Below are 27,239 nucleotides of genomic sequence, written 5' to 3'. Positions count from 1 at the left end.
GGAAAGACGATTTTATGGAGCTGGTGATCACTGGATTAGACCTGGTTGGTGTTTGTTTCATGGGGATCTTGCTGTGATCTATTTATAGTTTTCTAATTGTCTCCATGAGTTCTCATCGTGCTGCCGCTTTTTTCCATTGTAGGAAGCCCGAGGGCTAGCGCCTCAGCCTTACACTTCCCATCGACGTCCATCATCCAGCAGTCCAGCCCATACTTCACCCACCCGACAATCCGCTACCACCACCACCACGGACAGGACTCGCTCAAGGAGTTCGTACAGTTTGTCTGCTCGGATGGGTCTGGCCAGGCCGCGGGGCAGGTGAGGCTGTCGCATGTAAGATACCCCTATCTTTCTTTCTTTCATTCTTTCTCAGCTTTGCAGGCGATTCTCAGCCACTGCTGCCCTCATTCTATGCCCGCTACCTTACAAGGGAGTGAGTAGATAGTGGGGTTCCCTGATGATGAGAGTATTAGAACAACAGATCCCTTTTAGCCTTGTTCAACCTCACTCCTCACCCAACCAAAACCCGGTAATGATGGCATATTTTATTAAATCACTTCCTGTATTGGAGACACAATCTTCGGAGTGCATCTTAAATACTCATAAATACCATATGACTGTCTTTACTTACTCATGTACAATACGAAGATGCTTTTAAACTGTGTTTGTAATGGTTTAAACAAGTTTTCTGCGAAATTGCACAATTGTATAATTTACTTTCTTCAATTTAGAGCTGCAAAACAGAGCTGTGTGTAAATAAGAGCTGCATACGGCTAGAATCACACAGGGTAGTTGAAACACAGTTGAACTGTTATACCATAGCAAGGAGTTGCTTAGAAGGAACATCTAATCTTAGAACTTTGCACGTCTTCTGTATTACATAGATTAGAACGAGTTGTAATGCTTATTTTTTTTAGAGATTTCATATGCTTTTGTTCAAAATAACTTGACTTATACTAACCATAACTGTTTTGACATTTGGATTACATAACTCCTATGGGTTTGTTGTATATGCTAATTTAGGGGGTCACAAGAAGGTAGAGAGACACAGTGGGAGGCGTTCTTTTAGTCATCGTAAACAGCGACCTCACTGAAACACTTGTTCAACTATTACTGATTGACACCAATATTATTGGGGTCAGTGTTCCTAGTATGACCTGGGAAATGTTTCCAAACTTAGGGCCTGATTTAGATGTTGGCAGTAAGGGTTCCACTGTCGAGTTTTCGACTGAAAAACCGTCTGCAGCTGTGACCGTCTGCCCACCGTATTTAGATGTTGGCGGTCCCATAGCGGAAAACCCGCAGTCGAACCATTGTCTCCGCCAAGAAACACTGGTTGTGTTGACGGCGAGAATGGGGAAAGTGGCTGCCGCCATGAACCCAGCCTTCCTTCCTGCCGTGCAGATTTGGATGTGCGTTATCAACAAGCAAAAAGTGGTGGTCCGACCTACTCTTATGAGTTGGCGGATTGGAGGGAAAAACGGGTGAAAACTCACCTTTTTTCCTAATTCCACTTCCATTCTCAACTGAACATGGCTGGAGAACACCTGCCGTCACTTCTGGCTCCAACCCACATAAAAAACACGACAACCCCGCCTCCACCCGTCACCCAACTTGAAGGTAGGGATGTTGCATTGCTAGTGTACGTTGAGTGGGGACTGCACAGGAGGTCAGCACTACTTGAGGCATAAACATGCACTGCAGGCATATACATGCAATAATATCCAAATTAAGGGCTTGATTTAGATAATGACGGTGTTACCACCAAGCCGTGTCGGCGGCGGACACGAAAAGACCATCAGGTCAACGGTGTTCCGCCTGTCATATTTAGATGCTACAACTCTGCAAGCGGTGTACTGGTGACGGATTGCTGACAGAGGGAGGCAGCAGCGGGACCCAATGGACTTCATACAATGGCAGTGGCTAAAAAATAGAGGTAAGTGACAAACATACACTGTAGCATAGCCATATGAGTCCTCTTCACTACACAATACACCACATACACACCATCATGCATTACAAGTCAAACACAACACAACCCATACATGCCAAAAACACACATTGACATACATCCATGACACAGCACCCACACACGACACAACCACAACAACCAACACAATTACACACTCAGCTACACAAACTCACACAAAAGCACAGCTACACACATCATAACAACATCTGCCACACAACAACAACACTCACCTGAATGTGTCACACGGCAACACAACATCGCAAACATCGATCTCACATGCAAGTGACACACATATGGACACAGGCACACCACCCACTCCAGCTGCCTCCACCTTAACAAGCCAATCCACACACATGCACACACACATGCACATATTGAGCCACATACACAACAGGTAGCACAAACCTACCAGTAGAGGTCCCCTTGCAATGTGCACATATGGACACCATTGACAAGTGTGATTGCACTATCATTGTGGTGCCAGCATTCATTTGGCAATGAATAGTGACACCACAATGACAGTTGTGTATGTGTGCAATATGCCTGTTGTGTCAGCGTGTCCTCAACCATGTGTAATACAATTGTCTCCCAGACATATGCATGTCACTGCGATTAGAAAAAATTACTGTGACATGTATATACCTGCAGTTGTCCTGACCTTCTGTGCAATGCCCACCCAACGTACCCTGGCAATGCGGTGTCCTTACCTTTGAGTTTGGCGATGGGGTCTGTGGCAGCAGTGACAGCAGGTGTTGTCCAATCATGTCCAGTTGAGAATGGAGGTGCAAATCAGGAAAAAAGGTGAGTTTTCAAACAAGACCACAGTAACTTTGCTTAAAATACAGTTCCTCAATCGAATACTAGTTCTCCTCAGCACAAATATTGACCTCCATGACTGAAGTGGAAGCACATTCATGCCCTTATATTAACAAATAATATACTGTAGTCCTGCTAGATCTCTGAGGTTACACATTTTAAAAGGCACAGAATGATGTCCATATTAAAAGAGAAAAACAGGCAATTACATGTTGCATAAAATAGCAAGATTTTGATGTGCTGTTGAAGAAAATATGGAACTAGTGTGTTTCACTAGAGTGAAACTAGATTGCACTCAAAAGAGAAGACGGTCTTCACTTTTGAGTGCAATCTAGTTTCATATTAAGCCTTAACCCTAATCTGAAATGTTGCATTCACCCAGCAGCTGTCACTGTTGATGAAAGTTCAAAATGAAGCATATTCATTTCATGATACTTTATGCAAGTGCACATCACAATCTTGCTATTTCATGCAACATGTAATTGTCTTTTAAAAACACAATTTTAACCTGACACTTAATACTCTGCCACTTTGTATATCTTTCTCCAGTCCAACGGTAAGCAACCGAATTTAACAAAATCTAACAAATTGTTCTTGGGAGTTCTTCCCTCATGCATAGCTTTTTCATTACTTCAGCATGCCACTATGCAGAGGTGGGTCAATATAAAAAACACACTATGGGAACTATTCTTGAAAGTTCAGTAAAGAAAACCACTTCTGAACTTAAATGCATTCTAATTCATCCCAAATACCGAAGAGGCAAACAGGACGCCCATTAGCTAAAGCATACTATACTAAAGCAGCCCCCATCTTTGCTAAATAAGTGGAGTAAATACATTATTCTGATGGATACAACTACCTGTGGATTCCTCACCTAATGAATACTCCCATGGCGCCAGCATTCAACGGAAATCTTCTTCCTAGCTTCTGCACGTCGACGAGGACGTCACTCTAGCCCGTGCGACGCCTTCTGACGTCATACAGGCAATAAGAGGTCCTCGCCAACGTGCCGACGTGCCGACGTCAGTTCCCTTTTTCCGTGCATTCGAAACGGTTTTCTTCGAGGGAGCTACTGTTACTTTTGTAGTTACAGTGTATTTTCTGCTGCGTAGTTCTTCTCTGCGGTAATAATGTCTCAGAGAAAGTCGGGTTTCAAGCCCTGTCGAGAGTGTGGGGGCAAGATGTCCGTTACAGATCCTCACTCCGACTGTCTATGGGGTTTGAGCTCCGACCACGACGTCGCGACTTGCGATTCATGTCAGCACATGAACCCGAAGGCCCTCAAAGAACGTGAGGCTAAACTATTCATGGCAAAGTCGAAGAGAAAGGAAAAACATCATAAAAAGTCTTCTTCGCCAAGGTCTCATCGGCGTCATCGAGACTCCCGGCGCCGTAGAGATTCACGGCGTCATTCCAGCAAGGAGACTCGTTCGAGGTCGCCTTCGGCTCGGCGTCGGAGAACTTGGGAGGTCAGTCCCACGGTCACGCCGCATCCATCGACGCCGTTGTCCTCTCCGGCGTCACCGACTTCGCCTGGACAGGCGTCTGTGATTGAGGTGATGCAGCTTCTGGTGTTGTCTCCGGCGTCGCAGACGTCGAGGCCGGCGTCGGGGTCGCCTTCGATCCAGGCACCCCAGTATCCGGCTTTTCCCACCCCTGGAGCCGATAGTACCGCATTCCTGAATGCGATGTATACCATCTTTCAACAGATGGCTCCAGGGGGTTCTCCGGCTGGTCCTTCGGGGCCTTTGGCCTTTTCATTGGGTGATCCTGCGCCTCTACGGCAGGCACCCTTTATGCCCTTTCTCCCTTTTGGGAATGTGGGCTCGGCGCCGGTGTCGGCGCCGGTGGCCGCTCCGGTGGCTTCAGAGGGATTGGCCCCGGAGGTTTCCATCCCGTCGACGTCAGGATTTCGTCCTGTGACTCAGGTGGGTCCATCGGCTCCAAGATCTCTTCGTCCTGCTCCTTCAACGGCGCCGAAGCTGCCTGTGGCGCCGGACGCGGCGTCGGATACTTCTGGAGATCGGCGCCGATCTTCGACTTCGGCGGAGGCCATGTCGACTCCGCGTATCGAGCAGAGACTACATTCGAGGAAGGGTGCTCTCCGTCTTTTGGAAGAGCAGGAGTACCAACGAGTCCTGGAGGAAGGAGAGATTGAGGACTCTGGTGATGGATTGCATGGTCTGGATACGGCCAGTGGGCTGGATACTTCCCCTGAGTGGGACCTTTCATCTCCAGGGGAGTATACGGAGGAGGCTGCTACCTTTCACGCTGTGGTAAGGAAGGCAGCTAACTTTCTGGACCTGCCTTTGCCGGTGGCAGAGGCGAAGCAGAATTTATTGACGGAGGTATTGCATCCGGCCTCTGCTGCAGCGGAGCCTCTCTTGACGTTTAATGAGGCTTTGCTTGATCCGGTGTTAGAGGTGTGGAAGAAGCCAGTATCTTCCTCTGCGGTTCATAGGGCTGTGGCCAGGAGATATCGAGCTGCACCATCTGACCCTGGCTTTCTTTCTAGACACCCTACGCCGGAGAGCTTGGTGGTGCAAACCTCCTGTTCATCGAAGTCAGCGCCTGGATCTTTCCCGACGGTACCTGGAGACAGGGACTCCAAAAAGCTGGATGCACAATCCAAGAAAATATTTTCATCTTGCAGTTAGGCGTTGAAGGCCACCAACGCAACTTGCATTCTGGGGAGATACATCCATGCTCTTATGGACGATATTTCATCTTCATTTACGTGCTTCCCCAGGGACTCTTGGATGTTGTCTCGGACGCCCAGGCTGCCGCAACCCAGATTATCCAGTCTGGGCTGGACACGACCGACTCGGTGGCTAGGGCGATGGGCACGGCTGTGGTGGCAAGGAGACAGGCCTGGCTCCGTAATTCAGGGTTTTCTGCGGACGTGCAGTCGACCCTATTGGACCTCCCGTTTGATGGGGACAAACTGTTTGGAGCCAAGGCAGATTCGGCCTTGGAGCGATTTAAAGAGAGCAGGGCCACAGCCAAATCGTTAGGGCTGCAAGCTCCTTCTTCCTCTGCCTCTTCCAGGTTTTTCAGGAGGTTTCGTGGATTTGGGCATGGCTCTTCCTCCTCTTCCTTTCGGGGGAGATTCCAGCAACCCGCCTCTTCCCACCACTATAGATCATTTAGAGGGAGAGGTAGGGCCCGCACCAGAGGAGCCACTCAACAGCACTCTGCCTCTTCCTCGTCCTCTGGAGGGGTGCAGCAGGGAAAGCAGCCTTAGGCTTCCACCATTTCCCACTCACTCCTCTCCTGTAGGGGGAAGGTTACAGCATTTTCTCCACAAGTGGGAGACTATTACAACGGACACTTGGGTTATCAGTATTGTGGGAAAAGGCTACACTCTTCCCTTTCGGGAGTTTCCGCCCCCCATCCCGCCCCGCCCATCTTATTGTTCAGAAGAACACCTCCTGTTGCTAGAACAGGAGGTTCAAGTCCTCCTTTCAAAGGGCGCGGTGGAGTTGGTCCCAGAGCAGGAAAGGGGTCGAGGTTGTTACTCAAGGTACTTCCTGATTCCCAAGAAGGATGGTCGGTTGAGACCGATCCTGGATCTGAGGATCTTGAATTGGTTCCTCAAACAGGAAAAGTTCAAGATGCTGACCCTAGCACAGGTGCTTTGGCGTTGAACAAAGAAGATTGGATGGTGTCTGTCGACTTGCAGGACGCTTATTTTCATATCCCAATACTCAAGTCGCACAGGAAGTATCTCCGGTTTGTGGTAGGGTCGCAGCACTATCAGTTTGCGGTCCTCCCGTTCGGTCTTACTTCAGCACCTCGAGTTTTCACGAAGGTGATGTCGGTGGTTGCGGCAGAACTCAGAAGGAAGGGGATAGCAGTATTCCCTTACTTGGACGACTGGTTGATCAAAGCCAACTCTCCGGAGCTTGTGTCGCATCATCTGCAGTCAACAACCCAGTTGTTGTTCGACCTGGGCTTTTCGGTGAACGTGCCCAAATCTCACCTGGAGCCCTCTCAGAATCTTCTGTTCATAGGGGCAGTACTGGATACAACATTGAATCGAGCCTTTCCTCCGCCTCAGCGGATTCAAGATATTCAGGAATTGGTTCCAATGTTTCGAAATGGAGCGGTAGTTCCAGTCCTCAAGGTCTTTCGTCTGCTCGGTCTGTTTGCCTCCTGCATACTGTTGGTCATGCATGCTCGCTGGCACATGAGGGCTCTTCAGTGGTGCCTCCGAAGGCAGTGGTCTCAACACAAGGGAGATCTAGAAGGTGTGGTCAAGATCTCCAGAGATGCTGCTGTGGACTTGAAGTGGTGGATTGCGAGCAACAATCTTTCACAAGGAAAGCTGTTCGCGCAGTCGCCACCAGTGGCCACGGTCATAACGGATGCTTCCACTCTAGGGTGGGGAGCTCATCTGGGGGATCTGGAGATCAAAGGACTTTGGTCTCCAGAGGAACAGATCTTTCATATCAATCTGTTAGAGTTACGGGCTGTACGTCTGGCTCTCAAGGCCTTCCTCCCTTCCCTTCGTGGTCAGTCGGTACAGGTCCTGACGGACAATACTACCACGATGTGGTACATAAACAAACAGGGAGGAGTAGGGTCGTACCTTCTCTGCAGAGAAGCTCTTCGACTATGGTCCTGGGCAAAGGACCATCAGATTTGCTTGGTAGCAAATCATCTGGCCGGGGTCTTGAATGTACGTGCGGACAGTCTCAGTCGCCAATTCTCAGCCGACCACGAGTGGCGTCTCCATCCAGATCAAGTCCGTTTAATCTTTCAGATGTGGGGGTTTCCTCGGATAGATCTGTTTGCCACTCTGGAGAACGCGCATTGTCCGTTATTCTGCAGCCTCCAGTATCCGGTGCAGGGAGCATTGGGGGACGCGTTTCTGATAACCTGGTGCGACGAGTTGCTTTACGCATTCCCCCCCATACCCTTGATTCCTCGAGTGTTGAGGAAGATTCGCCAAGACCGGGCCCAAGTCATCTTAATAGCTCCGGATTGGCCAAGGAGGGTGTGGTACTCCGACCTTCTCCAACTCTCGCTGTGCCCTCCGCTCAGTCTCCCTCTCCGGGCAGACCTCCTCTCGCAGTCGCAGGGGCAGGTTTTACACCCCAACCTCCAGAGTCTACACCTACATGCCTGGAGATTGAACGGGGCAACCTGAGTTCCTTCTCTCTCCCGCCTGATGTAGTGGATGTTATATTAGCGGCTAATAGGTGGTCTAAATTTGTTATGTGGTGTGGAGGGAGACAGATTGATCCCTTACATGCTCATCTGTCGGACGTTTTGTCTTTTGCTCTGTCTCTAGCGCAGAAAGGTTGTGCAGTGGCTACCATTAAGGGTTATTTGTCGGCTTTGTCAGCCTTCATTTGTCTTCCAGACCAACCATCGTTATTTAAATCCCCTATTGTTCTCAGATTCTTGAAAGGTCTTCTAAATAAATATCCTCCAAAACCATTCGTTATGCCTCAATGGGATTTGTCCTTGGTCCTTACTTTCCTTATGGGGTCCCCTTTTGAGCCTATGCATTCTTGACCCTTAAGGTATTTAGTTATTAAAACAGTCTTCCTGGTGGCTATAACATCTGCAAGGAGAGTGAGTGAGTTGCAAGCCTTATCGGTAAAACCCCCTTATACAACTTTTTATGGGGATAAGGTGGTGTTGAGGACCAAGGCTGCTTTCCTCCCAAAGGTTGTTTCACCTTTCCATTTGGCCCAGACAATTACTTTGTCCACGTTCTATCCTCCGCCTCATCCTTCTAAGGAGGAAGAGAGACTACATCGCTTGGACCCAAAGAGGGCGTTAAGCTTCTTCATTGATAGAACAAAGGATTTCAGGCTGGAGGATCAGCTGTTCATCGGATACGTGGGCAAGAGGAGAGGAAAGGCAGTCCACAAGAGAACACTCTCCAGGTGGGTTGTTCTTTGCATTAAAATCTGTTACTCTTTGGCAAAGAAGGATCCTCCTGATGGCATTAGAGCTCATTCCACCAGAGCTAAGTCGGCCACTTCGGCCTTGGCCAGGGGTGTTCCTGTGGTCGACATCTGCAAGGCCGCAACTTGGTCGTCCCTTCACACTTTTGCGAAACATTACTGTTTGGACTCTGAGGTCAGAAGGGACGGCCATTTTGCACGGTCAGTGCTGCAGGATTTCTTGGATTGACCATTTCGTCACCCACCACCGGGCGTGGTACTGCTTTGGGACTCTATTCTTTAGGTGAGGAATCCACAGGTAATTGTATCCATCAGAAGAACGAGTTACTTACCTTCGGTAACGACTTTTCTGGTGGATACATTAGCTACCTGTGGATTCCTCACGGGCCCACCCGCCTCCCCGTTGCCTTTCTGGTCTTACCATGTAATCCTTGAGTGCGCTCCTCTTGGTCTTCAAGGCTGCAATAGATTTTGTATATATGGATACTTGTATATATATATATCTTTTTGTATATACATGATTTGCATATATTTGTTTGTTTGTTTTAAAAAAAAAAAAAAAAAAAAAGGAGAGTTATATTAAATCTACAGCCATTTTATTGCATTGTTGTGTGATTTACAATGTTATGGGATGTTGCCTTGCTCTTTCATTGCATTGGGTTATTATTCTCATGCACGTAAAAAATGTTGGTACTGACGTCGGCACGTCGGCGAGGACCTCTTATTGCCTGTATGACATCAGACGGCGTCGCGCGGGCTAGAGTGACGTCCTCGTCGACGTGCAGAAGCTAGGAAGAAGATTTCCGTTGAATGCTGGCGCCATGGGAGTATTCATTAGGTGAGGAATCCACAGGTAGCTAATGTATCCACCAGAAAAGTCGTTACCGAAGGTAAGTAACTCGTTCGTTACGTCCTTATAACTATAAGTAACCAGTTTTAGAGCATCCATAGAGGCATGTGCTTTGACGTACTTCACTTCAGATGTTGCCTCTGTTCAACTTCTCATTGCATAGCTGTCCCAAGAATATATATGTATTTATTTGTTCAAGGAAGTGTCCATCATAGCTGTATTCTACTGTGACCGTTTTGTTACGGAAGAGTAACAAAGCGCTACAGTGGATTTTCCAGTATGCCAGACAAATCAAGGAGATTACTTCACCTTTCTTCTGTGAAAGAAGTTTTTTTTATTAACCTTCTTTTTATTAGTTATACCTTATATTACATGATACGAGACTATACGAGAGATATGCAGTATGTCATCATGTTCCACATGTAGTCAACATGTTTCAGGAAAATACATGAGCAAGGTTCTTCGTACAGTAGTAAACAATATAACAATCAAACATGCACATGGTCAAACAACAGATATAGGGTTACTACATTACTACATTGTGAGGCCAGTCAATGTTATGTCATCTAGTAATAGGGTTTCCAGAGACCAAGGGCCTCCAATTTCTCACCCATTCCTTGAGGGCAAGGCATCACATTCTCTGGAGCCCTCCTGCTCTCTTGGCTATTCATCTAGCTCTAAAGCTCATGTTCCAGGTTGTTGCGGCTGTTCTACAAAGCTCGGGGTCACTTCCTCCTGTGTTTCCAAGACAGGACGTATACATATCCCATGTGCCTCCTCATGTATCAGTGCTACCTCCTATAGCTATGTCCACTGTCCCACTTCAGCCCACCACCTACTGTATGCAGGCTCAACTCCCATTTTCCAGGCCCTGGTGATCAATTTCCTAGCCAAGGGAAATGTCTAGCATCCTGTTTTCTGCCTTGTAAGGTGCAGGTGGGAATGCTCCTCCAAAAGACAATCTCTAGTGTCACTTCCAGATGACCTGTTCATCCCAGTAATTGTGTACTACTAGGCAGTCCCAGACCATGTGTAAGAAAGTCGCCAACAATCAACTGCATCTCAACAGGGCCTCAGGTCTCCTCCATAAATGTCTGCTAGCTTCACGGGACATAGATATGTTTGATGCAAAATAATAAATTACATAAACTTTAGTCTAGTGTTCTGTGACACTTTTTTTTATAGTAGGTTGGTACCCTGTGCCATTCCTTGTCTGCCATCTCATGATCCATGTTTGCTTCTCACCGTCCAATAGCGTTAGTCAGCTCTCTCCATGCCATCCCATTCAGAGCCCTGTAAAACCGAACAATTGGGTGCCCATTGTTCTCCAGTGACATGAGCAGATGCAGCACCCTTTGGTGAGAAGGCACCTTTGTGCCATAGATTTTTGAACTTTTGGGTCAGAGCTTCATAATTTAGGAATCCCCCCAGTGCTAGATCATAATCTGTCATTAGTTGATCCAGCAGCAAAAGGGTATCCCAGCAAAGCAATCTACAACAGTCAGTGGGTCAGGCTCATTCTTTTGCACCGTTTGGTGTGCTGTAAAAAAGGAATAACGTACCCATCTGGCTGACCAATGGTAACAATTTGATGCATTTCTTCCAAAAGCCTGGAGCCACTGATAGTAGTACAGGCATTTGCCAGTGTTTTGTCGGCTTGTGGAACGGGAGGGAAATAAAAGCCCCTTTAGTCAGATTGCCCCCAGCCTCTCCCATCTCTTCCACTTGCTGGCCATGCAGTCAACCTGCTCTCCACTGAATGCGTGCTGCCTGGTACGAAAGATCATAATCTGGGACACTCAAACCACCCTCTGTGATCGGTTTCTGAGGGTGTGCAGAGCCACCCTTTGTCACTTTGAATCCGAAACTAGTTAGCAGACTATTGTGTCAAGCAGGCTGAAAGAAATACATCCGTGGTAGTGTGATCCTCTTTGTGAGGGTTATCCTGGACATGAAAGCAGTCTTAGCGATCTCCAAAATGATACTGGACCTGTCAGTGGTTGGAATGCCACGGTGAGGTTCTGTCCTTGAGGTGCTCCAACCTATGATAAATATTCGCCTCCAAATATTTAAAAGTGGATGGAGTTCAAGTCATTCCCAATTCACTCAGGTGGGCCCCTACCCTTATGACCACCCTGCGTTCTTCTGTGAAAGAAGCTTAAGGCAAGTTTTACTGTCTGCATCGGTCATTCTCTCTCCCAAAAATTGTGGCCAGAAAAGAAAACATTTTTCTGATGGAGATAAGAGTCCTTCCCTTCATATAAAAATGGTAAACGAATAACCAATGGCCCTGTCTTGGGTGGAGAAAGAGCCCCTGAGTAAAGCTTCAAAATCTTCATCTGATAATTTTTAAGCGAAATGTCTGCATTTACCTTCGTCTTTGGCCCCTCCAGTCCAGTGTCATCACTGGTTTATGCATGAGCCGTGTCCTCAAAGTTATCCACAAACAGCCCGGCCTCAATCCTCATGCCAGTGATTGTAATGTCATTAATTAGGGCCCTTGTGTGGATGAGGGCCTCACCCTCAATAATAGTCATTTTCTCAACAACAACCATTGTCATTGACGACCTCCCTATTCACAAAAACATTGCTGCATACGTTTAATGGAGAATTTGTCATGTATGCATAAGATACATAGATTATATTTAGTAATAAGAACCATCACAAAGATACCAACCGCAACTACAATAGTTTATCTCTTTAGAGGTCACGTATCGGTGGAGGAGTGCTAATTCTTTAAAATGCAATCCATCTAAATCCGAAATACGAAATCCTTTGGCCTAGATACTCCCCCGCAGTTGTAGAGAGCAGTATTTGGCCTGCTTCAGTTGGCCTCTGTATAAAACCATCCAGACTGGTCAGAAACGTAGGTATCCCAATGGATGCAAACCTCTATTAAATCACATATCTGCTGTTATTAACTTAAAATGTTGCGTGGATCACTGCCCTTATTTACCTTTCCTTCTCACACAACGCCACAGTGATAAACGTTTTTGTCCAACCCATAATAGAGTGTTGAAATAGCATATATCTGGTTCGAGTACCTTTGTAATATCCGAAATAGCATAACCTGAAAAAATGAGTTTGTCTCCCCATAAAATACAGACTCTTATTGCCTCTGGGTCTCTCAAAAAATTATCTCCATAGGTGCATATATATTGCATCACGTTTTTTTTATTTACTAAGGACTCTTATTTCTGAGAAAGGAAGTCAGAATCAAGCACCTGGTCAGCCCCCAAGAACCTCTTGAAGATCGCTATCAGAAAATCTCTGGCAGACCAGGCCAAGCTTTGGAACAGCAGGCTGTGGACGCTAAGAAAATTGCATAACAGGTTGCGCAGCTTAATGGGCCAAGATGGCAGATGTGTCTCTGAGAGCATCCAGAATGGTGTCTAATATTTCTCCCGAGTTCACACCAGCAGCTCGCCCTTTGGGTGGAAAAAGCCATCCCTATCCCAAAAAAGGGAGGTGGAACACTTACTGGTCACTTGTCCAGGATCCTTAGTGGGTTGCGCTCCCTTCAATCATGAGGTGGGGTGGAAAAGGGACTGATGTGCAGTGTTGTGGCATCACTGAAACTCGGGGTGGTTCCTCTGATTCCAGGTTGGCGGCTCTCTGGAAATGTGCCAGGAGACCAAGATAGAAATGGGTTAGAGGGAGTGGATTGCTACCAGTGAGAGACCTTCAGAGCCTGCGGCATCAAAATGGTGGCACCCATAGGGCACACAAGCAGTGGCCTGGATCAGTGCACGTCATTGTGTAGCAAGACATGCATGCTTTCTGTGACTGGTACTTAGTTGGCAGGATGGAGACTAGCCCAGCTTGGTTTAAATGAAGGTAGTTGCAGGGCATTGAAATGTGAGATGCCATTTCTGATGCAGGGGATGACCCACTGTGGGGGCCATCCCTTTCTCTCCTGTCCCCCACTGCTACCTTGCTGAGACTAGAAACGTGATCCACTGGCTCGGGGACATAAGATTGGTCCTAGAGTGTCAGAGTGCCCATGGTAGCAAATTATCCAAGGGACGCCCAAGCTAGGAAACATTTGCCATGCTGAGTGCAATTCAGGTGAGACATACCCCGGAGGAGATTCAAGGGGGCATCGGCAGCAGGGCTGTACACCAGGTCTGTTGAATCAAGTCACACTGACCACTCCAGCCAGCAGCTAAGTGAGAACTTTCCTGAGTGGAGATTAGCTGCCTGTGGGCTCTCATAGGCCTTATTCCGTCACAGTGTTTGTTAATTCTACAGCTCCATTTACATCCTATAGCTCTTTTATTCATTCGTAATGCAAGTGCTTTGACCAAATGCTTGGCGGGCTCAGGGATTTCGCTGAGCCTTCCTAAGTGGTTGACCATAACCTGCTATATGGGTAAACAGGCACTGCACATGTCCACGCAGTTTCTCAGTAAGTGGGAAGAGTTTTCTTTTATATATATCTTGAGTGTAGGTGATATCCTTAAAGGATGCACTCGGACATGTCTGCTGTTTAGGTGTTTTGCAAGGTGACAGATGCTTCATAGGGAAAAGTATGGTTAGGGGTTGAGGGGACATGGTTTGCAGTTAATGATAAGTGTTGATTTCAGTTCTCTCAATTACAGTACCTGGCATAGCACAGGGCGAAACATGTGTTGATCATTCACTGCCACATTTCTTTATCCTGTGTACTGTCATGAAATTTGAAGGGTCTTACAAATACAAAATCAAAAGGGGGGTTCTTCAGTTTTCCAGGAGACATACCCCAGCATTCTATTCCTATAAGAATCAAATTTTCTGGGCACAAACTGTGGTTTTCTGGGACGGTATGGGTACAACAGAGTACATCATGCAGGTTTCACCAGAAACACCTGAAGGGTAGCAATGCTGCTGAAGAGAACCTTTCCAATAGTGGTCACTCAGACCAAGGCAGATTGACAGAGCTGTTTTGGGTTGGTGACCGGTTGGCTAGAGGACTGTTCATGGACACTTCAAATCTGACCTTTCCTAGAGTGTGGCAATAACAGGGGGTGCCTTAAACAGGACAAAAGACTGTAAACTAGATACCCTTTTGTAGTAAGCATGAGGGGCAAACAGACAGATGATACATTCAGACTGGGCAGTTCATTGATTAGAGGGAAAGCAATGAGCTACCTCAAGCATAAAGGAAAAGAGAGAGAGATCAAAACCAAGGTCCATTGGCATAGAAATGACCAATTGTTTTGTTACAATTAGATTTATTTGATGGGAATCAACTTTTGGGCTTCTCTACGGTTCTCCTGCACTCATTAAATTTTCCTCCACCCCCAATAAGCATGGAGAGTAGGTGTAAACAAATGGGTCAGGGCCACCCTTTGGACGGGATGACACGAGAGAATCCATTGTAGTGCAGCACATGGCTATTGCACCCCTGACAGACTGTCTATCTTCAAGAAATTGGATTGAATAGGGACCTTTTAGACTGGGAGGTGTCTGGAAGAGCGAAGACATGAAATCCTTTTCCAATGTACAAGGAAAACTTGAGCTCCACAGATCTCAGTTTTACAATTAGTTGCAACTTAGACATGTGTTAGCGGTCATTCGTCCTGATGTGAATGCCCTCTCCAGACCCAACCCACTTGAGACAAAAGTAATCGAAGACGAGTCTCTATACGAGACTCTATATGACCTTGCAAATCTGAGATCCAAGTGTGAGGAACACCTATCTTCGTTACAGGCAGGCATTCCAAGAGTTGACCATGTCTGCCAGGCATTGGAAAATTCAGATGTACTCCTCACATAAAACATATTACATATCTAACAAATTGTACAAAATGGCTAGGTTCCCATCACCTCAATGTACCAGATGCCATTCTGAGAAGGACATGGTGTGGGGTTGCAGTGTAAATCAAGAACTAGCTCTTTGTATTTTACATTTTATTGAATGTTCTTAAGAAACCTATGGACACTTCCCTGAAATGCTCTAATTTGGGGATAATGGAAGAGGCAGGGAATATCTGACGAGAAAACCCTGATTGGTCTGGGAGATAGTTCTGGCCACGATAGACATTGGAAAACAATGGAGATCCGAAGACGCTGCATCAAAAGACTATGATAGATAGGCTGATACGTCATACCGGAACAGCAACCTACCAAATGAGGGGATGTCCCAGCAAGCACTCCAGAATCTGGGGACAGTGATGATATTACTTTCACATCACAGCAGCATACAAGACTTATGTTTCCATTTTTAGAACTTGAAAAATGTGTGGTCATGGTATAATGGTTGGTGTGTTATGTGCCCTGTGAATAAGAGGCAGCAGCATGAAACAGGAATTGGCAAACTCAGTAGTCTGCTCAGTAGTATTAAGATTTATTTTTTTTCCAGATGTTGTTCATATTTGGTAAAAATAAAAATAAAATAGAAATAAAGTGATATGAAATGACCAGCCGCATCATTCATTGCATATGCATGCCACTGGAACGACGCAGGCACTGTGTTTTTTTTCTTTTTACTTACCTATCCAAGATGCCGGAAATCACTTGAATTGGTATATGAAAAAATGAAGATAGTTTAGGGCAATTTTTTCCTTGTTGCTGCTAGTACGATATTACAAAATCAGGAGTGGTGAAAACTCAGCAGCTTAAAACCAGTGATTCATATGGAAATACCTGGCAGGGTTTTTGGTGATAAAAGTTTAACTTAAAAGAAAACTTGAATGTATTTAAGTTTGGTGGCCTTTCTGCCAAACCACTATCCTAGTGGAGTTAGTGCTTCTGCAATATCAGTGGTAACCAGGCTGCCAAATTAAAAAATGTCTGACATTTTGGTAGATATTTTTCTCCTGAAGTGTATCTCTGATGCTACCTGTTTTCTGGACTAAACAACATTGGAAACAGTTTCTCGATATGATTGCTCTCCATTCAAGCCCTATAGATGGGGCTCTGCATTTCAAGAACTAACATGACAAATGTTCCCCAGATGCTAGGATTTGCTTTTCTGTCTAGGCCCACCATGAGTTCAAATGCCAATCTTGAACTTAAGGACAACTAACTTGAAAGCCATTAGAGGTGCTGTCCTTAAATGTATGGCCCTCCGACACCATTCCTGTCACCACCAGGTACATCATAATGACATTCCCAGCGGCTTTGCTGGTGGCAAATCCACCATCAGGAACACCGTGAACTGCCGCCCTATGAATAGGGTTGCAGTTCCCATACACAGGCAGACGACATATCTGCCATTTCCCAGTGGATGCCCTATTCCGCCCACCTTTGAATGAGGTCTACTAAAAGGTATAATGAGAGCACCAATGCCATGTTTATACTGACCCAGTATAAATCGTTTAATAATTTCTGTCTTTTTTATGGAACAAAAACAGATCTTCCAACACCAACATATATTCCCCAGGTTACTAGAAAGACAAATCACCCCCTTTGCTTAAAAAAAGATGACAATATTATCAGCACATAATAAGAGCAATGCACTGTGATCTGAGGCCACTATACATACTAGCAAAACAGTTTTCATAAGGAGTAGTTCATTACTCAGACATTTGACACTCCAGTAAGGAGTATTTCCCACTTAATAGAAAACATGAAGCAGATAGCAGGAAAGTGCGCGCTCAGCAATTTACAGAATCAGCACACATTGGAGTTTTCAAAAAAAACTTTACAAATTCATCATACGTTTTTATGTAACACTAAATGGGGTACTTCTGATGTTCCTAAATGCTGCAGTTAATAGATGGTAATAGTCATCCATTTATGGTACTCAGTTTACGTACCTTGGACAGAAGAAAGACTTTGGCGGTCATTCCGCCGCCCGCCATGCGGTTACCGGCGAATGACTGCCCCGCGGTCAAAAGACCGCAGCAGCCATTCCAACTTTCCCGCTGGGCCGGCGGGCGACCGCCAAAAGGCCGCCCGCCGGCCCAGCGGGAAAGCCCCTGCAACGAGGAAGCCGGCTCCGAATGGAGCCGGCGGAGTTGCAGGGGTGCGACGGGTGCAGTGGCACCCGTCGCGATTTTCACTGTCTGCTAAGCAGACAGTGAAAATCTGTATGGGGCCCTGTGAGGGGGTCCCTGCACTGCCCATGCCAGTGGCATGGGCAGTGCAGGGGCCCCCAGGGGCCCCACGACACCCGTTCCCGCCATCCTGGTTCTGGCGGTGACAACCGCCAGAAACAGGCTGGCGGGAAGGGGGTTGGAATCCCCGTGGCGGTGCTGCAAGCAGCGCCGCCATGGAGGATTCCCTGGGCCAGGGGAAAACCGCCGGTTTTGCCGGTTCCCCTTTTCTGACTGCAGCTTTACCGCCGCGGTCAGAATAGCCCAGGAAGCACCGCCAGCCTGTTGGCGGTGCTTCCGCTGCCCTCCGCCCTGGCGGTCATGGACCGCCAGGGTCGGAATGACCCCCTTTGTCTTCCATGCCAGGATCCAAACTTATGACCTCCAGAACACCCCATTTTCAGCTTTGAGCGTTCAGGTAACGAGCCAACCTTCTGGCTTCACTCCATCATTCAAAACAATTATAGACAACTGGCCTTGTGGAGGCAAGAAGTACAACACCTGAACAAAGTTATAGTGGACAAAGTTCCCATACCTACAGACAGTAAAAGGCAAGTAATCGTCCTCAGTGCTCCCCTAGAAAGCCACAGTATAATCAAAATCCATAGTAGAGTTGTTCAGGAGTGAAATAGTTGGATCTTTGGTCTTTCTCTGCAGTCTATGAAGAACCCTAGACTTGAATGCCAGTGGAGTTAGAAAAGGCTTCAAAAGTGTTAATGGGACTAAGGGGCACACTAGAGTTGGAAAAATGAGAAGAAGGGATGGATATAGGGCTTCCTGGAGCAGTCAAACTGACCCCACTTGAGAGACAACCACATTTGATTGGGCACAGAGAGATGTTATTTTTTTAAATAAGTGCTCTAAAGCTGGCCTTTTATAACAGGTCTCTTTGTAGATGTTTTGAAGGTATGCAGTAACATGTCATCTCTGTGCATTCCTAAAATGATGGTATCAGACAAGTGCAAACAGCCTAAGAGTCGGCAAAGGGTAAGAGTCAAATCTGAATACTGTTAAACCTGAAAGCCTTAGGGTGGTCTTCCCCCAACTTTCTGTCTACCTCCTCCACTTCTTCTGACCTCGTTTTTGCTATTATTAGGACACCTCTAACCAGTGCTAAAGTTCTTGTGCTCTCTCGCCTAAACATGATAATACTGGCTTATCCCCAGTAGGCATATTTAATTTACTTATAAGTCCCTAGTAAAGTGGTACTATTTGTACCCAGGGCCTTTAAACTAAATGCTACTAGTGGGCCTGCAGCATTGATTGTGCCACCCACTTAAGTAGCCCCTTAACCATGTCTCCGGCGTGCCATTGCAGAGTATGTGTGCAGTTGTACACTGCCAGGTCGACCTGCCAAAATAGCCCTTTTGCCAGGCCAAAACCTTCCATTTTTATACATATAAGTCACCCCTAAGGTAGGCCCTGGGTAGCCCATAGGGTAGGATGCAATGGATTTAAAAGGCAGGACATGTACCTTTAGGTTTTACATGTCCTGGTGGTGTAAAACTCCCAAACTTGTTTTTTCACTACTGCAAGGCCTATAATATAACGTTGGGATTATCTTTTTACATTTTAAAATAGCAATTGTTAATTGTGAAGAGATAGACTTTTCAACTTTGGTGCCTCTGGAATCACAATTTAAAATCCAAACTTTTGGTGAAGGTGGATTTTAAATTGCAGTTCTGAAAATGACACTTTTAGAAAGTTGGCATTTTCTTACTTTAGCCATTTGGTGCCTGCTGCCTGACTCTGATAACATGCCTAGGGTGGATGACAGCTGGGCTTTGTGTATTGCCCCTAGATAGCCACATACAGTGGGAGCTTATGTGTGACTTGATTGGGCCATCCTGGCAGGATGGGAGAAAGGAGCTTGACCCAGCCTCACTTACATCTGAATAGGCAATGTCCTATCCACACACATTGGGCTGCATACAACCCCTGCTGTGTGTCTGGAGCCAGAGCAGGAGGAGCAGGGCTCTGTGCACTTCAAAGGCCTGTCTTTGAAGTCTCCCCCACTTCAAAGGCACCACTCGGTATAAGAACTGGACCTCAGACACCACTACTCCAGTATACGTCTAGACCTGTGGATACTCTACCAGAAAGGAAGACTGCTGTGCTGCTGAAGGACTGCCACTCTGCTGGACTCCTGCTTTGCTGTGCTGACCTGCTGTTGATTGCCCTCTGCCTGGGTGGAAAGGACTGGACCTGTTTCACTTGAACTCAGAGTGACTCCAAGGGCTAGTTGGCTGGCATCGTGATCGGAAGTCTCAGGGACATAAGACTTCCGACCAAACTGTTTCTGCACCCAAACTCTGCCATCTGTGTGTCTACCCTGCCAAGTGGTGCCACCCCAGTCCTGGACCCTTGGAAGTGGGCCTAAGGTGTTTTCTCAGCAGAACCTGCGCATCCTGTGCTGAGCAATGCATTCCCGAACAGAACCAAGGCATCTCCTCGGCTCAGCTGGGCATCTCCGAGCAGAACCAAAACATCACCTCTGTTGCATGGATTGCACCAGTCGCAACAGATATGCATTGCCACCACATCCCACATCTTGGGTTGACTCATTGCCTTTGTGTGATGCTTTTCTTGGTGCAAGCTCCTCTCATCTCCTGTTGATGGCAGCCTCGATGACAACGCCAAGACTCCACATTACAGTTTTACCGCTTATGAGAACCAAGGCATCTGTTCAACTGCGCAATGCATCCTTGACACCTGCCTTCACATCGCAAGCCCTGTCGTAAGGATCCTCAACTTCGATGCAATAAGAACCCATACCATAGCCTCGCCACATGTCAGAACTGACGCATCGTTTCGGCTGCGCAACACATCTTCGACTCGGATCCATGCAACTTTCTGCAACCAGGATTGAAGATACTTTGGTTCAGGTGACCTAACTGGGTCCCTGTAGCCAGCACGTGCTTCATTGAGGTCAGCCAGAATTTTTGACTGAGTCCAGGAGTTGTCCATAACAATGAAATAGAAAAACTTGCAAAGAGTCTACAAACCATCACTTTTCTAAAGACAAATGTCTGGAGCTATGGAATTCGGTGGGCAATTTAGGGGCGGGAGAAGAAGACTGGGCATAGGCGGGTGTCACATGTGTGTTTGACCTCAGATATTTAAAGAGACAGGCCTATACTTTAAAATGCGCTTTGTTTACTTCCTGCAACAGTGGAGTAGGAGTTATAGATCAATGGTACTGAGAGCTACATTGCTGCACTGTATAAATAAGAACTTTGTAGATACATTTTCTACCAGCACATATGTATACGGATATATTTGTATGTTTGTGTCTTTGTCATCTTTACCTTATTGCCCTTAACCAGTGTATGGGCACACTGGGAGAATTTCAAGAGCATTAGACACTGCGTTAACCTACCTAACAATCTTATTGTGCCTAAATACAAATACAGAAGAATGACTGTCCATTTGAGACACTTTTTCTGAGTTCTTATACTGAATGGTTCTGCCTATGCCTGTCAATGCAGCATGAATCTGCTATATCACATAACTGTCTTGGAAAGGGGAATGAACTGTAATACATTCCTCTCCTTTCTACTCTTCTATATCATCAATATTTCAAATATGGTTATCTTATTTTCCGCAGCTCTGCCACTGCTGTCTGCAGGAAATGTTGCAGGAGGCTCTGTGCACTGACGTTCTATCCTAAGGTGCTGATTTAGAGCTTGGCTGACGGAGTAATTACTCCATGGTGGAGTACTTTAGTCCTGCCATGGGAACGGTACTCTTCCCACCTTATTTGGAGATGCTCGGTGCCCCTGTGGACATATCTTGCATTTCTGCTGTCACAGAAGTTCCTGGAAATGTATTTGAAATTTGACGGACAGCTTCGTCAAAACAAGGGAGTCATATGTCATTTTTACAACTTTTTCAATTTTACAAAAAGAAAATCCCAATGGATTAGGGCAGGCGAACATTTGGCCAAACAACTGTCAGCCTTTACTCCATCAGGCCATCAGAGGTGTATGCAGGTAGGGGCGACAGAGTCATCTCCGCCATCTACACACTGAAGGTCTGCTAGAATCTAAATGAGGGGGCTGAACCTCCAGATTGGCAGGAAGGGTACTCTGTCGTAGTGGACTCAAACGTAGTGCTGTTTGAGAAACTAAAAGCATATATGAGATGAGCGACTCTCACATATTGAAATAGTTACAAATTAAACATGCACTGTACTTGCTCTTAAAAGGCTGCTGTTAGCGGTGGAAGAATCCCCACTGGAAGCCAGACTCAAGGATATGTGAATGTGAAAAGACAGTGTCGTACATAGAAAACCTTAATATCCAACATGCGGAAATACCTGAGATACTTGAAAGTATGCTGGGAAAGAAATGCGGGATAATTGAAGGAAGGAGACTGGAAGCAGGCCTTCATGCAGAGCCAGGTCTCAATGCAATCAAATGTTAGGCTAGTGCACACATTGCACTGGATCTATTATATGAGGTTGTAGATGGTGAAGTTAGTGGAAGGTGCTGAGGAGGCTGCATGTTGTGTGGCATCTCCATACACAGCTTATGGTATGGCCTGTGCATAAAGAAACACTAGACAAATATTAAAAAAGAAATGGTAGCAGTGCTGGGAATGTGATTGGAGATAGAAGCATACACAGTGTTGTAAGGGATGTGGAGGACCCAGGACCCAACCAGTTATCAACAGTTGTTGGCGAATCAGGGTCTGGTAGTGACCAAAAGAGATGTAGTGCAGAAGGGGCAGCCCAGGGCCTCTGAAAATGAGAGTATGGAGGAGCAACATAGACCAGTAACTAGGCGGACAGAGTGTGATAAACAGGGAAAGGGACTGCTCCAATAAATGTGTAGAGGTGTGAAGGTGCATGAATGGCGTGCGATAGGTTCGCATACAAATGACGTGATGTAACTGTCACAGGCCACATTGTGCTACCAACCCTACAACAATGACAGGTTGGACACGAAAATCCACATATAGTTAAGAACAGGCTCAACTGTAATAACTGTTGCCCACAGAACCAGGCTGGTCATCGTTCATCAAAACATAATCACAATTGACGGCAGATGATAATTAAATATATTGGCTATGTCATGATGTACAAAAGTATGGTTAGTAATTCATATTGCAGTATGCAGACCTCATATAAGTGGATCTATTGGATATTTATCCTTACATATATTAAAAAGATTATCAGCTTGTGTAAGAGGGGACCAGATACATGGAAATGTCTCACAAATTACATTCAGCCTTAGTAATTGTTATGTCTTTAATCTTTTCTACCTGGGTTTTATCCTGTTCGGTGCAAGGCGGTAGTCTCCGCAAGTGTTATTTTTTAAATTTAAAAGTACCGCTTAGCTTACTTGAAAATGGTATGACATGTTTAGAGTGTGAAACCCAGAAAAATGGGTTTGGCTAAATAAATAACAGGTGGCGGGTCACACCTGATGTATTATTGTGCCTGATGTACAAAGCCCATTTTGGGTCACAGAGCCTGCAATTTGCAAAATCAAAGTGTTTTCAATCACTAAAGAGCTGTTTACAGTATACAATAGCTCTTTCAAAAACTTGAAAAGTTTTTCCAACGTATGTAGGGGATTTTGCTACACTTTATGATTTGCAAATAGGAGGGCTGCAAAAGGGGTACCTACCTCCATTTTATCAGTTGCAAAGGTATATGTCAATGGCTTGTGACTGTAATTGTGGTTGCAGACCATTAATAAGTTACAGAACTCCCACGTTAGGGTGCTAAATGTTTATCAAAGGGGGCTTCAACCCCTTTGGGAATCAGCATAGGTGACATTTAGAGAGTAAGAAGGAGGAAGCAGCAGCCAGTGGTCCCGAAGACCACTGCCTGCTCCATTGATGTCTTCTCAAAAGGGAAACCTTTTTTTAAAGTAGAACTTGGAGCTTTTTTGAAAACAAAATGGATCCTGATCGGGAATGCAAATAACAGAAATGCTGTCCTGTGAATGCCTTCATTCCTGCATTTATAGCAAATCACATGGTCAGAATTGTGAAATGCATAAATATTCATTAGGGAAGTCACTTTGTCACACTCTGCAAGTGGACAATTTGTGTGTGACTGTTAGTACATAGGTCGTATCATAGACTGCAGACACATTTGTGAGCCTGTGTGCAAATTGTTCATCCTGGTTTGTGAATTGGTATTTGTACATCAGGCCTATGGAGTTGATTAAGTGTACAAAGCAGTAACTTGCTGAGAAGATATTTTCTCCACTGAGTCTAGACATATTATAATGACAAGGTACACATATCAGTGTAGTGTAGACTTTGTGGAACCATGTTGTGATGGGTACAATTGTGCCATAGGCTCACCATTACTTTATTTAAAAGTGAAAAGTCAGTAAACTAAATCAAAAGTGAGTCAATGTGCATTACATTGGATGCGTTCCTAAATATAGACATTTTAGACTGGTCAGCCTTAGAATGGCCTTCCCCCAAACCTTTTGACTGCTTGCCTTCCATTTTTGCTGTACTTTGTCTTCTGTGGACCTTAAGTCTTTGTGCACTTAACCACTGCTAACCAGCGCTGAAGTGCTTGTGCTCACTCCACTAAACATGGTCTGATTGGCACATACCTGATTTGCATATTTAATGTACTTGTAAGTCCCTTGGAGAGTGGTATATACCATCTACCGAGGGCCTGTAAATTAAATGCTACCAGTGGGCCTGCTGCACTTATTGTGCCACCCACCTAAGTAGCACACTAAAACTAGGGCAATGCCTGTTACTGCAGCCTGAAGGCAGTGTCACACTGCCATGTCGACTAGGCATTTAAACCCCCTTGTCAAGGCTTAAACTCCTCTTTTATTATATCTGTCACCCTTAAGGTGACAGATATTTTTAAGTTTTACATGTCTTGGTAGTGAAACATTCCCAAATTCATTGTTCACTACTGTGAGACCTACCACTTTTATAGGATAACATTGGGGATTCCTTGTTACATTTAATAGTCTGTAATTCCTCATTGAGAGGAGGTAGATATATCATGTTAGGTACCTGTGGAATTGTAATGATAAACCCACTTTAGTGGTAAAGTTGGATTTTTCATTACAATGTTGAACATACCACTTTTAAAAAGTTGGCATTTTCCTGTCCTAATCCCTTGTGTTTGCAGCCTGTCTTGGGTCGCATGACCGGATGTAGCTGGCAGTTAGGCTTTATAATTCCTCCCAGACAGTCACAGTATAGTGGGATAAGCTGACCCCCAGTAGGCTATCAACTGGCAGGATGGGTGGGGTGGGGTGGAGTTGAGCGTAGCCCAACTTGCACCTGAATAAGCTGTTTCCTGTCTGCTCACAATAGGCCTTATGACCCTGTATTGTCACTGTAGCCAGCTTGGCACCAGGTCAGGGGAGCCAGAAAACTCCAGGAACTTCAAAGAACCTTTCCAGAAATGTCTCCTACCTTCTAGGAGCGGGGCATCAGGGTATAAACATAGGACTCTCAGACTCACACTTCAGTTCACTGCTTGACCTGGGAAAGGACTCTGAGGACTTGCTGTGCACTCTGCTAAGCTGCTGCTGTACCTGGAAGGACCTCTTTACTGCCTGGAGACTGCTTTGAACCCTCAGAGGTCAGCCCTGCAGTTGATCCCTGCATCCACACCTGCATCCAAGACTACAGAAGTGACCCCAGGGGCTAGTTTGCTGCCCTCCTGTTGAGAGCCACAGGGACATAGCAGGCTCCCACCACTTTGAACCTGTACCTGGACCCAGCCTGAGTGAGTCTTGAACTCACAAGAGGTCTCCATTGACTCCTGGACCCTTGGTTGTTGTGTTAAGGTGCCCACGATGGCCATTTTCCAAAAATGAGGACTTATGAGGAAAATATTTGGCCAAAAGTAGGCTGAGAACCAGGAGGAGACCGGGAACAACCTGCTTGTCTATCTGCCTGAGGTGCATCACTGGGCAGATTGACTTTGCGGCTTCTCCCTCTATGTTCTTCTCTGCAGCAGCAAATCTGTTTCAGTGGTCCTTCTCCAAAGGATATCTGACCTTGTGGAACTGTCTTCGTGTACAGCCTTCTGCTTCATCCCACTGGAGATGTTTCAGCTTCCATTTTCGTGCCTCTGTCCAAAGGTGAAAATCTTCACTGCAGCTTCACTCTATGGCCATCTGATAATGACTCTTCCTGCTCGGATACTCCTGCAGCCTTGTCCCACTGAACTTCTGCCTTCTCAGGCATGTTCTCTTCAAAATTTTTCCAAGACCTGAAAGAAAGCACTTATGCGGCCTAATCCACTTCTTGTATCCGAACAGTGCCTCATCGCTGTCGGCCTTATCTCTCGACTTTGACCCAGTCTCGCACGACCAGATGTCCATGGTTAGCGCTTTTATCTTTTAGACAATATTTTGAACTTTAAACTAAAAATTCATAGCTCCGGTTTTACTGATTGGATTTTTGTTGTTTTAGTGCCATATAATTTATTAAAATTTACTAAATTTTTCTAAATAGTCTAGGAATTTTTTTTGTGTTGTGTTTTCACTTTATTACTGTTTGTGTGCTGCATAAATACTTTACTCATTGCCTCTAAGTTATGTTGACTGCTTTTTCATTCAAAGATAACCCAGAGTTAAGCACAAGTAAATTTAGTGACTTTTGTGGTTCACCTTCCAAGGGATTGTGGCTGTTGTTTGACCAAGGCTCACACCCCAGTCAACCACATTTATGACCATATTTACCTTTTTTTACACCTGCCAGGAATTCTGAAAAGGATTCTTGGCAACCACGAGTGCAAAGATCTTCAGATCTTTAATCTCATTCCAGTGGTGCAAAGTGTGTGCCCCAAGGCATGGTTTACCTTGGAAGTTTGGGGATACTCACAAACATGTTTGTGAGCTTCCTAAACTCCTTTCTCTCTATTTTCCACCCTCCTGGAAGGGGTCACAAATTTTCTTCACCACAGGGTTGATGTAATTCCCTTTTCAGGGCCCATAGTGGAACAGATCATCCCCAGATTTGGTGAGGTGTAGTAGAAGGGCTTTCTAAACAGAGAAACCCATTTTCCGCACTAAAACAAAAAGAAAAAAGTGTGCATATGCACAGGAGAACCTGTTCTTCTTGGCGCAAACATGTCTGCTATGAAGAACGGTGTACAGCATGAATAGTATCACAAAGGAAATATCGTCATATAACAAAGTATACTTGATATGCAGTTTATATGCACAATACAAAATTCAGTGGATCATGTCTTTCTCCCATCGGTGAAGGCCAGGTGCTTTGTGGCTGCCTCTATCCTTGCTTGGGCTTTACCTGACCACGCTCCTGCCACGGGGTCGCTCAAATGGCCTGCCTCCTAGTGTCCCCAGATGTGTAGGCTAAGCACCTGGTGGCTGTGAGAAACCACATTCAGCGATTTTCTGCAGCAGCAAATCAGTGATTTCACCGATAATGATAAAAATACGGTCAGTCTCACTATGTTCTGGGAGGCCATAAAAGTACTCCTAAGAGGGCAGATCATCTCCTTTCAAACAGAAAATAAGCATAAAAAAAGTAGGGATCTTGTAGCGCTCGATGACGCAGTTGCCTAGGTGGAGGTAGGAGGAGGGAAACCACGAGACGTGCAAACCCAACACGTACTAGACATGCTGCGCCTTGCCCTGAGACAATAGCTGCTAGAGTCAGCTGCTCTACATGGCAATTCAATACAA

General features: G+C 45.8%; 1 protein-coding gene across 19 annotated transcripts in view; it reads left to right on the top strand.

The window, feature by feature from the left end:
- Positions 1 to 27,239, top strand: part of NFIX (nuclear factor I X) — a 1,024,880-nt gene that overhangs the window by 862,562 nt on the left and 135,079 nt on the right. For 11 of the 19 annotated variants that reach the window (XM_069231933.1, XM_069231936.1, XM_069231929.1 and 8 more), the window contains one exon: positions 143 to 333. In XM_069231933.1, coding sequence (XP_069088034.1) covers positions 143 to 333 — 191 coding nt within the window. The remainder of the gene's footprint in view (positions 1 to 142; positions 334 to 27,239) is intronic. The other 8 variants (XM_069231932.1, XM_069231937.1, XM_069231939.1 and 5 more) reach the window with 1 other exon arrangement.

This window comes from Pleurodeles waltl, chromosome 4_2 (assembly GCF_031143425.1).
Source record: "Pleurodeles waltl isolate 20211129_DDA chromosome 4_2, aPleWal1.hap1.20221129, whole genome shotgun sequence".
In the NCBI taxonomy this organism is placed as follows: domain Eukaryota; kingdom Metazoa; phylum Chordata; class Amphibia; order Caudata; family Salamandridae; genus Pleurodeles; species Pleurodeles waltl.
The sequence above is the reverse complement of the archived record's forward strand: the minus strand, read 5'-3'. Positions and strand labels throughout refer to the sequence as shown.